Here is a 16,010-nt window from a genome sequence, read left to right as displayed (position 1 = left end):
TTAAAGTTATTATTCTAAAGTGTTGCCAAAATTCTGTTGAAAAACAGGGTCTGCATCCTATTTATGACACAAAAGATGCTGCAAATCTCAACAACCAATCAGAAATGACCATAATGGACTTTCCTTTAACTAGGTTGTGTGAGATTTAGCATATTTACTTAATTACATATATTTGCAAACAAAAATGTATTTTTTAATATAACAATATGTATTTACAACAAACAAATACAAAACAAAGTGATAATGAACATAATGAAATCAATAAACAATAAAACATTGACTGATTGTTTGCATAAATTCCCTACAAATAATGGAACAAACTTTGGGTTGGTCTAAGTGGTCTAAAAGAGGTTATTCAGGTTTAATTAGTCAAATCTATAAATAGAATTCTATAATTATCACTCTTAAAATGTCAAATATATAATCAAAATATACTAAATAATTAACTTATCTTATTTCTAATTATAAATTTCTAATAATTAATGATTAAAGTAAGTAAAATGTGCAAAACAAAAGTGATACATGATTCATCCCTAATTCTATAAATAGAATAGCCCTGGAACTTTTGAGAAAGTAGTCCCCAAAAAAGTAGTTCCCTTAGGATGTGTTCAAAACTCAATATTATTTACATAAAATACAGAATTATTAAAGATACATAATATTTATACTGTGAATAATAAAAACACAAAGAAAATCATCATTAGAATACTTGAATACTTGTTAAAATGATGAAAATATTCAGCCCTTATTTAGCTAAACAAGAGTGATCTCCCTTTCCAAGTTGTCAAGGGAACCTGTAAGACTTAATCATGATTATCTCCCTTGATCATAATTAGATATCTACTGGTATTGATTAAAAGTAAATGAACAATGATGTAACTTTAAATTACAAAATATGACATAATATTTACATAATGCAGCATAATCAAATGAATAGATTCCTAACTTTACCACAGTAAGAATTGATTATCTTGGCTAAGAGTAAGCAGGGAGAAATAAATACAGTGAAACCCCTAAACAAAGGTCATTTAAAGAATCTGTAACACAATTTTTTTTATGGTTTTATATCATAAATATGATGCTTAAATTAAGATTTATCAATCTTGTAAGGTCCAAAAAGCATTATTTATAAAGGTATTACCGAATTTAAGATTTCATGTAAACAAAGGGAGGTAATAAAAAAGTAATATTTTTTATAGAGTCTAAGTCAAATTTTTCAATAAGAAATGAATGCATATATTTTAATGATTACATATAATATGTAGAAATATTTGCAGTCTATATTTTACATATTCTTCCATGTTTGAAAATTGTTTTATTAGCATAAATATATACATATATATAATTTCACTTAAGTGTGGTATGCAACCTCAATACAACATAGAGGATCTTTAATGACCTTTATAGACAAGTGGTATTTATTATGAGGTAACTTTGTTCTATTGAATCCATGAAAGTTTGAATGAAGACTGGTCTTTATGCACAGGGTGGTCTTTATTTAAAGGTGTTCTTTAACACAGGTTTGAGTGTATTATATTATTAAGTTACACACATATTATTTATAATGGTATATAGCCTGGTTGTTTAGTGGCTCTAATGAATTTCTCTGGTGTATCAAATTACGTTTTACACTTGACCAGTGCTGGTGATAGTGTTGCTAATACTATAAAATGTCATTACATATTGAATGGTCATACAGAATTCATATACTATTGAATGATGGTGAGGGAAAGGCTGGAGGGCTCATATTTCTTCATGTGAAATTATTTTATGATTTTGCTCAAAGATATGACAGGAGTGGTTTATGTTATTTGTGTTCAGAAGAATAATTATGGATAATAGCGGAGATGGCCTGTGAGTGCTCAAAGGTTCTATAAATTTTCATTTGATTTACAGTTTCCATTAATTTTCATGTAATGGACTTAGTATTTTAGTGGATATTAGCTAAGGAGTTTTTACACATTTTTGCTTTAGGTTGGTTTTGAAACTGTGGAAAAATTTGAGCTATTGCCACTGTCATGTTGACATTGTTGACCACCTGTTGACATTTGGAAACTTGATTTTGGCCATTTCTTCATGAATTGTCTTCATACTAATACCCACAAGGCCTTCAAGTTGACCAGACTGATTGTGACCTTGACATTAAGTCTAGGTCGTATTTTAAAATTTTGCTTGACTTTGCTACAACTGGTCATATCTTTGTTATTTATGAATGGGTTGTCTTCATACTTTGAAACAACATTGTTTATGACAAGACCATCAAGTTGATGCAAGACTAACTTGACCTTAAGTTTAACACAATTGTCTGTTAGCTTAGACATCATAAAAAAAATTTACAATTGCATATTTGACAATCTTTTAGCTTGACTATTCAAAGATTAGAGAGACCTATTATACTTGGCACGGAATCAGTGTTGCTTTCATCCTTTACTAAAGTTTTTATGTGCAAATTGGTATTTCTAAAAACTACTGAAGGGAATGGGTTGAAACTTCACACATTTCTTTATTGTAATTATCTAACAATTTATGGACACAACTAGGTCCCATAACTCTGAGTTATCTTTTTACAGAGTTATTCCCCTTTTCTTACTGTCAATGAGAAAAGTCTTAAGCATGCTGTCTTACTGACAAAATTTCTTGCTAAAAATTTTCTTTGACAATTACCCTGTGCTTTCAAAGAATTCACAAATTATAGCTTTCTTTACATTCAAATTGGGAGAATGTTCTGTCAAGTTCAGATTTTATAAAAAGGAAAGTGATAAAGTACATAATTATATATTATTTTTCTTTCCTGGTGATATTACAGATAAGGTATGGCTAATAAATGTAGTCCCTGTAGAATAACAAGTTATATAGGATGCTAAACAGATTGCTTTTCTATCAGTTTAGATTAATTCCCTGATGAATTCTTATATCTAGTTAAGAATAATATTGTCATCCAAATAAAACATACTGTGGAATTTTTGTCCTGTTTTGTTCATTCAGTATTTTTTTTGGCAGTCTTTTATGACAAGGATAAATATTTCATTTAATTTTTTGATAAAGATCATATTCCATTATAAGAAAGATTACATTTCGTTACTATGACAAAGATAATATTTCATAACTATGACAAAGATAGTATTTCATTACTATGAGAAGGATAATAATATTATTTCATTATGATAAAGATAATATTTCATTATAATAAAGATTATCTTTCATTATGAGAAAGATAATATTTCATTACTTTCATAGTTATGAAATACTAGTATATCTTTGTCTTAGTCTATGACAAAGATAATATTTCATAATGTCTTTTAAATTGACTAATGACACCTTTAGTATTTCAGTGATTGTATCAAAGATACATCAAATTTCAGGGAAAATAAACAACAATCAAATAATAATACCGGATTAATCGTCTCTTAAAAATTTTATTTTTCAAAATATGTATCAATCATTACAGAACATTTTGGCTCTTGATTCAGAGAAAAACTTCTTTTTCTTAAATTTTAGATTGCCTTTACGTACTAAGAAAAAAAGAATCACTCCATTGTCAGATTGTATTGTCAGTGTATTGTCAGTTTATTGCCAGTAAATTTTAGATAGTTTCCAGACTGTGCTGTCAGTGTATTGTCAGTTTGTTTCCAGTGAATTGCAGATAGTTTACAGACTGTACTGTCAGTGTATTGTCAGTTTATTGCCAGTGTGTTTCAGATAGTTTTCAGACCCTGCTGTCAGTGTATTGTCAGTTTATTGCCAGTGTGTTTCAGATAGTTTTCAGACCATGCTGTCAGTGTATTGTCAGTTTGTTTCCAGTGAATTTCAGATAGTTTCCAGTATGTTGACAGCTACTTTTTACTTTTGTTGTCAGTGTGTTGCCAGAAGAAAATTTTGTAAGGGTAAATAAAAACAAAACAAAAATGTGATGAAAGTGAAACTTATTTTCATGTGAATTAAAACCTCAAAGGTATAATAGTAAATAAGTGTCATTAATATGTTTTTGTCACTGACTGTAGGCTATAGACATCTAAGCTATGGACTTGACTAAGTTATTTACAAGCCTACTAAATTTTGTCATTAAGATAACAGATGGTAGTGTAACCAACAAGCTTGGTGACTATCTAATTGTATTATGTTAGTCATATTCGTAAGACAACAATTTATAGTTTAGCTATTTGATACACTGTAAAAAAGTTTTAAAAATTTGGATACAATAAATAGGTACATATTTTTATATTTTAAAACTGCCAGCTTCTTTGAATATGTATATATGAATGTATATAATTTGAAGGCATATTTGAATGTATTTGGTAAAAAGATAAATTCCTTAGCCTTGTACAACAGTATTATAACGAAAATGTCTTAATTTTGTGATTTTGAACCGAGTATCTTTGAATCAGTAACACTCAGTGTAACTTTTATACTTGAATCCTTGTTTTTAGAATTCTTTAAAACCTGAGTTACCTAGTTTTCTATGCGGATGCCCTTTCCTCCTTAAAATAATAAGGACATACAACCTGCACAACTTGGACAATAAATATTCATATACATCAAAGAAATTAAAAAAAGAATGTGATGAACATATATTATATTTAAAAACTGAAAAATAATGTACTTGTATTTACAAGGCCAGAAGAAATGCACAATATCAGATACAATATCACATATCCAATAAAGTAAACTTTTATTTATTAGCTACAATTGTCCCCTGAGGGAATGCAACACTCAAACTGTACCGCTGACTTTGGTAAAGTGACCAGGTAATGCTAACTGATTCATACTTTATCTATGAAAAATCTTAATTTATAGTATATATCACAAGGCTTGTTTACTTTCCTGTAGTATTCAGGGTTTTTCACATATAGTTTCTTGCCCTATATAATCCTGTGGGTTAAGGTTGTCTAAGATTCTCTAGCCTTTGAGACCTTGGAAGTTTTGAGAAGTTGGAATCCCACAAAAGATGTTGAATCTTCATACGTTACGCTAACCTAATTAATTAACATCTTTTAGGCAGTGGTCCTTTTATAATTTACATGGATATGCCACATTTATGGAAATTCTTGAATAATGTAGTGATGGGTTAAGTCTTTCTAAATTTAATAGGAGTTAACCAGTTATTGCACTTAAGTGACAAAACTGTTGTCCAATTATTCTAATTGAGATACTCGAGTATAAATTGCAGGCACAATTTGCGCTTGTTAAGCAGACGTAACTGCATATCAATATCCGGGTAGAATTTGTCGTATCTCACTCTGGATGTATCCACCCGGATATTATAGCAATAACAGTTTTCATACATCAGTCAGTTTGGCATGTTTTTGTTTAAATAATTAATGATTTTCAGTATTGTAATAGCAGGGAAAACGAGACTTATTTATTATGGTGTGGGATTGATTTTCTAAGGTTTTAAATATTGTAAATAAATGTTTTGATACTAAATTTAATATTTATTGTACTATATAAAACGGTGTCAAGTTGTCTTGTGTTATTCTGCTGCTGCAGCTGTGTGTAAAGTTTGTTTAAAGTTTTGAAATCGATGTGAAAGATTTGATATCACACAACTCAAATGAGTTACGTTGGTCGGACAATATCCAGGAGCTTGCAGCAGGCTCGGATAGAAGCTGGTAGCTAGAAGAGTTTAAAAGATGTGTTGACAGTGCGATAATGTTGTTTATTGTGCTCTTTCACTAGGGGTCATCTGTGGTCAAGTCAGGTTAAGGTCCTTGACTTCAAAGCACTTGCCTCTTACTGCTGCGGGTTTGAATCCCAACAGGGAATTTAGTTTCTTTCATGTGATGAAGCTATCCAGCTAGCTTACGGGAAGGCAGTGGTTCTTCTCAGGTTTCCATTTGTGCCTGAAATACTGCACAGAGAGCACCTGAGGTCTTCCTCCAACAGTAATGCTGGAAAGTTGCCATATGACCATTTCCTGTGTTGGTGTGACATAAAACCCAACAAAAATGAATATAGATATTTTACATATATTAATTGGCCCCTGATTTTCAAGATAAATTTTTTTCCCTCATTTTATTAACATAAGGACTGGTCATTTTGACAAATAAATAAATAACATGTATTTAGTTTATTTTGTAAATGTTAAAATATACATGTAAATTGTCAGAACTTGATGCAAACTTATATGAGAATTAGTTGAAATGCATCAACAAACTGGTAGTTCAAACTCTTATTATGTTTTTCTGTATGAGAAGATTGCCTTTGTAGATCCCAGCTTTGTTTTACCAGAGAGAAAGCTTTTAGAGTAAAAAAGGAAACTCTTGGAAAATATGGATTATACCTTAAAACATGGTTGAACTTGACTGTGAATTGATCATTTTATCATATCAGTGTTTGCTGTGCACTTCAACTCCTGGAATGGTTTGGTTTAAACTTTGAGTAATACATTTATGGAATAATTATTAGAAATTTCAGTTCCAACATCTGAACAGGTATTGTCAAGTTTTTTATGTTGATTTTAGTATAGGTGTCTCTGCATGTATATAATTATGAGTAATTACTTTTTGTTTGAATATAAAGAAATTTTTTTGTATGCTCCCCAAAGGGAGAGAATTATTATAGTCGTGACCTTGTCACTTCGGCCGTCCATTGTGCTTGTCTGGAGCATAACTTGAAAACCCTTGGACATAATTTGTTTACACTGCACACAGTGGTTGCACAGAGTGGTAGAGGGCATTGAATGCAGTGTGGAAGAACCATAACTCTGTTTTGCCCAGTTTTTGATTTTCTCCGCTTTTAAAAAAATCTTGTTTAAATATGTGGGCAGGGGTGGCAAATTCAATTGTCCATTTTCCCAGCTTGTCCCACAGCCTGTACGCACAAGAGGAAATTTTCAAGAATTTACTGTATAGATATATCCATACCGATAAGTTAAGAAATGTTTCAGATAAAAATGTAAAAAAAAGTAATTCTAAATCAGATTTTGCCGACCCTGTCAGAAGACAGACTAAAGAGAAACTTTTTTTCGGAGAAAATTGATATTTAAGAAAAAAATAATTTGACTTAACTTTGAGTGAAATTTCAGTGAATATTTCAGTGAACATTTCAAGTGACTATTTTAAATGTGATAGAGTGAATCTAAGATTGAATGTTTAGCATTTTCTATATGGTAAATCTCTCATTATCTTAACATCCTTTTAAAGTTCTCGGAAATAATGTCTGTAAAATATATGACAACAAAAGATAAATTTAGATTAATGGATCGCTCTGGAGTTTGACACTCTATCATTTGGAAAGGTTAAAACAAAAAAAAAATTCAAGTTTGTAAAAGGATGATTTATCATGTCACTGAGAAACGTTGTCTATTTATACAGGAACTGTGTTTCAAAATCAAAGACAATTTATCAGTCATAATATATCTTTACAAGGTAAACACAAAAATGCAAAATCGATCAGACCTCAAGGTTATAAAACTTCTTTTTTTTTTTTAGTTATGTCTCAAATCTCAGGATTTTCATTGGTCGGTGATGATTCTGTAGCTGTTTCTGACCAATCAGTTAATGGAGATCTGAGTTTGAGCTTAGAGAATTTTTTATAACCTTGGGGAAAGGATGGACCAATTTTTATCTCCTCTAAAAATTTTACCCTGTAGATATCTATGTTTTGCGTAATGGATTCTACGTCTTGAATTTGGAGCAGTGCATTATAGAAGTTACAGGGTAGTCAGTATCAATAATTATGAACATGTTCTGCATGCATATTTTGCCCCTGATTTGAATTTGGAGTAGTCCATAAGAAGTGATCGGCTTTTCAATGTCATTATGATTGAAAAGTATTATGCATTTACGGTGCATCACAATTATTTAAAAGTGGTAACCCTTGCATCACTTCCGATAGACTTATACAAATATGTTTACTAAATATTTATTAAAAATTATTACTGCATTAACCTTAACCTTTAATGCTGCTGGAATCGAGGTTGGTTATCTTTTGCCACCAGTATTATAGAGCCCAGCAAGCCTGCATGTCCATCTTGTCCGTTTCTGTACTGGTGGCAGAGGCTTTAATCACTTGGTTCCAGCAGGGTAAAGGTAGATGAAATTTCATCATCTCCTACACAAGGATCACAATTTTAAGCTTAGATTAGTGCAATTAGCTGGGTCTTGAATATTAAATCCTAAGATCTTGTGTACAAAGGTTATAAAAAGGTAAAATTTGAAGAAATTTATTGTGTGATTTTTTGTTTTAATTATCAAAGAGATTAACTGAGCCTTTTAAAATTTTGAAGTACAAACAACAGTATTTCATCCTTTAAAAGTGGGTGGTGTATTTTTTGTTTCATTTTCAAGGAGAATAAATGAGTTTAAAGTAATCCGCCATTTAGATTGCTCTGCTACTGTTGTTAAAGCTACCGGCTCGAAAGGTTAAATAGCTAATATTGTCACACTGTGTTTTCTGCCTTTTGCTCTCTGTTAAATGATGTTGCATGAATTCCAGGAATTAGGAAATAAAAAACAGCTGGCATTGTATTACAAGGTAATTTGTTTGACACGATATTTTGTAATCGTGAAATTTGTAATCGAGAAATTTGTTATTGTAATTACTAAGAAACAGATTTTACTTTTCTATTTCTGCACATGTTAAGTGCAAATTAGGAGTAAAAACTACCGTAGAGCTGTCATTGGTAGAAACAATATCGATGTATCATTAATATTTTTCCTATGATCCATAATGAATATACATTTCAAAATATCAATAATTTTGAGTAATTACAGAAAAAAGAATTAAAAAAATAAAAATAAATTTTTAAAAAATAGGTCAGATAATTCCAAAACAAGTATGTCATGCAACTGACACTATTTTTTTCCCCACTTTAAATATTTCTGTTACAAAACATATACTTTTATATCATGCAAAGTTAAGATAAATTCTATGAAAGAGTTTTCAATTTGCCTATACGTCTTATAATATGAAAACTATAGTGAACTTTCTATAATAGCTGATAGATTTATGTAATGGTCTTGTCTGTATATAAAATCGGATTGTCTGCGGAATTCATAGAGGATTTCATTTACTAAGATTATTTGAAATAGCAAAATGGTATTGAACAGAAGGGTTGACAGAAGAACTGTTGTAAGTCCTCTCTTTATTTCATATAAGTTACTGTAGTTCTGCAGTCATCCCTTGAATTATGTTAAGATGGTATAGAAGTGAAGGCAGGCTGGCAATTATACTGATAGGTAAGGCACAGGCACGCCAATATTTTTGCAACCATTTACAGAATTCCTGTGTACAACTTTTCTAAATTTCCACATACAAAAATCTGAATTGATAATTTATTCGTCTTGCTATTTCTTAATATTATGTAACACTAAATTTTTGTCATGGAATTTATAGTTTAATAAACAGAGAATCATTAGATTATGATATATGTGATTAAACATTATTATTAATATATTATGACATACAGCAAAATAACATGATCTATTAAATGTAATAAAGAAATTCTCTCCATTAATGAACTTGAAAGTAAATGAAAATTTCATATTTATTGACTAGCAATATACTGCAGAATCATTATAATTTGTGGGGAACTTAAATATTCATGGTTTTCAATGATATGTCAATCCACGAATTTAGGATCCAACGAAATTTAATTTCGTCTGTTGTAAGATTATTTTGCATCACATTTTTTTTATTTTACCTTTTTTTGGAAAAAAAGAAAATTCCATGAATTTTAAGAACCCATGAAAAATGCTCTGTGAGACAAAACCACGAAATTTCATGCCCACGAAATTAAGTGAATTTACAGTATTTGATTCCGTATAAGTCTTGCGTTGGATCTGGAATTATGTTATGGGATTTGTTAGTTAATGGAAATTTCTCATTATGAAAGTTAGGGGACCAATAAAGTATTAAATTAATAGACAGGGACCAATAAACTGTTGGCCCATTCTGTTTTTGAGTGTGCTTTAAGCTTTTGGTTAATTCCTCACAGAGATGAAGGTTCTTCTTGTCTTTAAGAAATTACGGCAAATGCAGCAAGTGTTTCTTCTTGTTTTATGTTGGCATCAATGTTTTGATTTAAAAGCTATTTTTTGAGGTTTTGCAATGGGGGAAAAAATGTCACATTGTAATGTTTTGCAATAGAAAAAAATAATGTGGAAATAATAATATGCCACATTGAGAGTGGAAAAAACTCTCTACATTAATCCACATTGAGAGTGAAAAGATTTCTAGATTATGCCACATTGAGAGTGAAAAAATTTCTACATTATGCCACATTGAGAGTGGAAGAAATTTCTACATTATGCCACATTGAGAGTGAAAAAATTTCTACATTATGCCACATTGAGAGTGAAAAAATTTCTACATTATGCCACATTGAGAGTGGAAGAAATTCCCCACATTATGCCACATTGAGAGTGAAAAAATTTTTACATTATGCCACATTGAGAGTGAAAAATTTTTACATTATGCCACATTGAGAGTGAAAAAATTTTTACATTATGCCACATTGAGAGTGGAAGAAATTCCCCACATTATGCCACATTGAGAGTGAAAAATTTTTTACATTATGCCACATTGAGAGTGAAAAATTTTTTACATTATGCCACATTGAGAGTGAAAAAATTTCTACATTATGCCACATTGAGAGTGGAAGAAATTCCCCACATTATGCCACATTGAGAGTGAAAATTTTTTTACATTATGCCACATTGAGAGTGAAAATTTTTTTACATTATGCCACTTTGAGAGTGAAAATTTTTTTACATTATGCCACATTGAGAGTGAAAAAATTTTTACATTTTTTCACATAGAGAGTGAAAAATTTTTTACATTATGCCACATTGAGAGTGAAAAAATTTTTACATTATGCCACATTGAGAGTGAAAAAATTTCTACATTATGCCACATTGAGAGTGGAAGAAATTCCCCACATTATGCCTCATTGAGAGTGAAAAAATTTTTACATTATGCCACATTGAGAGTGAAAAAATTTTTACATTATGCCACATTGAGAGTGAAAAAAATTTTACATTATGCCACATTGAGAGTGAAATTTTTTTAACATTATGCCACATTGAGAGTGAAAAAATTTCTACATTATGCCACATTGAGAGTGGAAGAAATTCCCCACATTATGCCACATTGAGAGTGAAAATTTTTTTACATTATGCCACATTGAGAGTGAAAAATTTTTTACATTATGCCACATTGAGAGTGAAAAATTTTTTACATTATGCCACATTGAGAGTGAAAATTTTTTTACATTATGCCACATTTTGAGTGAATTTTTTTTTACATTATTCCACTTTAAAGGTGGAAAATATTCTCCATATACCAGTCACCCTCAGCAATTCAAGTGTTAATTGTAATACTCTCTTCTGTTCTTCTGGTCCAATTTTTGTATAGCATCTTTTTGTAGGAATATTTGTTTTTGATAAGCAGCAATACCTCAATAAATTATTGATCTTCAAATAAATTATTTATTTCATTTCATGTAATTTGTGTCATTATTGCGTTTGGACCTGAATAAACATAAGTTACATAACTATATATATATATATTGTTGTGCAACAGACACTAAAAATTACAAAATTAATACAACTAGGACCATAATTATAGATTTGCAGTCTAGCCCTGCACTCTGTTACGTGTGATTCGGTGATTACACGTTAGTTATTGTCTCTGGTACCCATTCAGAAAGGCAACTTTACATTGTCGTCCTGTGTCATACGCCTCATCAACTTTTAAAGCTTCTGGTTTATTGGTTAGAGTGAACGATTTTAACATGTCATATTCAATTTAATCTAATGTGTCACCAGTTACAGTACAGTCCTTAAAGTGAACAGTTTTAAAAAGCGCCAGGCAGAATTAAATCATCAGACAGATATAATATTTTTTTACTTTGTACCATAATTTGGACTTTCATAATATTTGGACTTTCTGATGATCTGAACTTGTACCATAATTTGGACTTATGCTTTGATTTGTACTGAGACCATAACTTGGATGAAAATCCTACATGCAAGGGACTAAATTAAGTAAATAGCTGGACTTGTACAAGAATTTGGACTAATACAATAGATCTACATCTATAATCTGTATCAATTTCATAATGAATTTGGACTAATATTAGAATTTGGACTTAAAACTTTATTTGGACTAATATCATAATTGTGACTTACACCATAATTTGAACTTAAACCATAATTTGGTCTAGTACCATGATTTGAACAATTAGGGCATGAACCATAATTTGGACTAATTATATATCAAGGATATATACCATAATTTAGACCTAAACCATGATTGGGACTTTTGCTATAAATTGGACTTACCGAGTCTGAAATTCTTATGTAATTTTGTTATGATGAATGTTTCCGAGGGATCACTTTGTTTCCAGATTTTTACACCATAATTTTGACCTATACCAATTTAGGACATTTAGCACTTATATCATACTTTGAACTTATACCATAATGATACAGAACTTGTACAAAAATTTGGACCAAAATACCATAATTTGGACCAATACTAGCATTATCTAGATTACCACTAATGCATTATTGTTTTTATGATTTCAGGAACATACTTTGGTTGGTTGTCCAAATGATGTGACGAAGCCAGACATACAGCTGCAAGGTCTAGGTATCCAACCTGAACACTGTGTTGTTGATATCACTGAAAATGAAGTTTTTGTCACTCCTGTGGAAGGTGCAAGGTACATGACGTTTATACTTATTTTTATGCTGCATGGAACAAGTCCTTTATATAGAAAACATAATTTCCATGACTGAGAGGTTATGATTGTTGACTTCATATCACTTGCCTCTGACTGCAGTAGGTTTGTGCTGCCATAATAAATGTGAATAGGTTAGCAACATGCCTTGTTGAGAGTGAATAAAATAGCAAAAAGAGAGTGAATAGATTAGCAATATGCCTCATTTAGAGTTTATAAATTAGCAACATGCCTCATTGAGAATGAATAAATTAGCAATATGCCTCATTGAGAATGAATAAATTAGCAATATGCCTCATTGAGAATGAATAAATTAGCAATATGCCTCATTAAGAATGAATAAATTAGCAATATGCCTCATTGAGAATGAATAAATTAGCAATATGCCTCATTGAGAATGAATAAATTAGCAATATGCCTCATTAAGAATGAATAAATTAGCAATATGCCTCATTAAGAATCAATAAATTAGCAATATGCCTCATTGAGAATGAATAAATTAGCAATTTGCCTCATTAAGAATCAATAAATTAGCAATATGCCTCATTGAGAATGAATACATTAGCAAGATGCCTCATTGTGAATGAATAAATTAGCAATATGCCTCATTGATATTGAATAGTTTAGCAATATGCCTCATTGAGTGTGAATAAATTAGCAATATGCCTCATTGAGAATGAATAATTAGTAGCAGTATACCTCATTGAAAGTGAATAAATTAGCAATATGCCTCATAAAGAGTGAACATATTAGCAATATACCGCATTAAGAATCAATAAATTAGCAATATGCCTCATTGAGAATGTATAAATTAGCAATATGCCTCATTGAGAGTGAACAAATTAGCAATATGCCTCATTGAGAGTAAACATATTCTCTGTATGCCACATTAAGAGAAAAAAAATCTCTATATTGAGAGCGAAAGATTTCCCTATTTGCTTTATTGAGAGTGAAATTTCACAATTCTAGCGTAAAAAAATCTTCACAAAAGAAAAAATATTCTATACCTAGAGTGAAAAAATACTTACATTGGACATTTAGATGTAACGTTAACATTAAGATAAAAAAAAAAATAGAAACCACTACAAGGAAGGGTAATTTTGGCTCTTACTGTTTATTTCCCTTCTAACTGTTGCGCATTGATAATAGACACATTTATTCCAGGGGGAAATATTTTTTGTTTAATGGACTTTCGCAGCCTTTTACATTGCCCAAATGAATCTCGTCTGCGGCACCCTATGGTCAGTTAAGTTTACTTTTCAGGAGAAACTAGATTATGCGTACCAGGAATATAATTTTCTCCTCTATTAATTTCTGGAAGAGAAATAAGCTGGGTTTTTTTTTTTTTTTCGTGTTCACCTTTTTATGAACCCAGTTGACATTCTGTATGATAAGTTTGTATTTGTTCGTTTTTCTGGTGAAAAAAGTGGATTATTGCAATTATCATGATATATTTATTGGAATTAAGCTGAGAAATTTTGTACTTTATATATACTGTCTTTCTGGAATGATACTCGATCAAACCAAATGTATGAAACTAAGTCTGTAATTATATATCTTTAATTTCATCTTTCCATGTCAATTAAAAAAAATAAAAGGATGTGATGTTAAGGGTCGTTTTTTCATGCCGGCATTCATACATTAACTATTGAAAAAATTCACTTGAAATTTTACACAGTGACTGGCCAAGAGCCCTTACTGTAGCATGGTTCTTGATAAAAATAATTCCCGTTTGTGACCTTTGTAAATTCCTATCAGCTTTGAAAATTCTTTGCCAATGTGTGCCTTATTTACCGCTCTAAATTTTTAATTTGAAACTTCACAACATTTATGAAGGATAATTATGTTTGGTCACTGACCAAGACCCATAACCTAAGCATGTTCATTGATTGAATTATTCTCCTTTGTAGACATGGAAAATTTCTTTTTATGCCCCTGCTTCTAAGGAGCTGGGGTATATATTTTTAGCCCTTGTCTGTCATACTGTCTGAAGACATTGTTAGGGGATTCATGTCCTATGAACACATTTCTATTTATTTTACAGAAAATATGTAGTGTTATAAATATATATTATAATGTATGGTATATTATTTATTTTTTTTTTCAGAACTTGTGTGAATGGATCAGTGATACATCAGTGCACAAAGGTGAAGCACGGGGATAGAATATTGTGGGGAAATAACCACTTCTTCCGCATCAATACACCAATACAAAACAGTAAGTTTGGTTATATATCGATAAAAAACACAATACGCTTATCACTCCATTGTGAACAATAAAAGTTTGTCTGTACCACTGGATTAAATGGCAAAATCCCACATTTGCAAAGTTAACGATAACATCTATGGTGTTAAGTTGCTTGTTCAATGGCTTGCCCTATGATAATAGGGTTTGAACCAACATGCCACCAATGATTAGTTTACTTGTCCAATGTACAAACCACTTTGCCAGTTAATTTGATAACATAAAACAATTTGATAACATAACCAATGAGCAATGAATTATGGACAAATAAAAAATGTTGCAATATGTGTTATCTGGAATTCGACAAATATGGGTTTTTCCAAGCTAAATCCCCAACCCCCACATACACACCCTAAGCACCACCAGCACCCACAGTATAGAGCCTGTTCAGGGTGCAGAAATTTCCAGGCTGGCCTAGCTTTAGACCAGACTCAGTTGCTGCATGTTCCTGTAAGATAGAGGCATATAAAATGATAAATGACTTGAAATTCACAGAAAATTAAGATTATAGAAATATATAATCAACAAAAAAATTATTTTCCATGCCCTATTTTATGATGTATTCATTTGAGGATTTTTTTTTTTTGTACAATTATTGACTCTTGACATACATCATTTTATTTGTTCAAGCCCTCTGTTGATAATTTAGAATTACTGGCATGGTATGTTAAATTTTCCTTCAGAGATAATTGATTTTTTTCCCTAGTATTCTGATAGAATCTAAAGAATCTAATGCAGATAGACAAAGTCAATTTGAGTCTTGCCCAAATGTAAATAAGATTTGAAAGTCTTTGTGTATTTAAAATGCCCCCTGTGTTTACATAGGGCCGTTGAGGAAGAATTCCACTTTTGATTATAACATTTGTAGTAGAGGCTGATCAATAGGGCCAATTTATCTTAGCCGTGTCTTGTTAACTTGAGGAAAATTATATTTTTCTATCGGAAAAAAATAACAACCAACTCCAAGCTTTCTGTTGAGGTCTGTTTTTTTAAAAAGCCTGCCTGAAACAACAAGTTCAACCATTTATATCTCCTATAAAAGAAGGAGAAAATATAGTAATTGGATTAAGTATGTATTCCT

The 16,010-nt window shown here is 30.8% G+C and overlaps 1 protein-coding gene across 1 annotated transcript in view; it reads left to right on the top strand.

Annotated features, from left to right (window-relative positions):
• Positions 1-12,524: 12,524 nt before the first annotated feature.
• The window catches only part of LOC132758444 (kinesin-like protein KIF13A), a gene marked incomplete at its 5' end in the record, with an annotated part of 69,662 nt that continues 66,176 nt past the window's right edge, over positions 12,525-16,010 (top strand). The window contains 2 exons of the mRNA XM_060750118.1: positions 12,525-12,667; positions 14,793-14,902. Coding sequence (XP_060606101.1) covers positions 12,525-12,667; positions 14,793-14,902 — 253 coding nt within the window. The remainder of the gene's footprint in view (positions 12,668-14,792; positions 14,903-16,010) is intronic.

Source organism: Ruditapes philippinarum, unplaced genomic scaffold, assembly GCF_026571515.1.
Source record: "Ruditapes philippinarum isolate M1 unplaced genomic scaffold, ASM2657151v2 ctg3660_1_1_1_1, whole genome shotgun sequence".
Lineage (NCBI taxonomy): Eukaryota > Metazoa > Mollusca > Bivalvia > Venerida > Veneridae > Ruditapes > Ruditapes philippinarum.
Note: the sequence above shows the minus strand (reverse complement) of the source record. Positions and strands in the feature narration are given on the sequence as shown.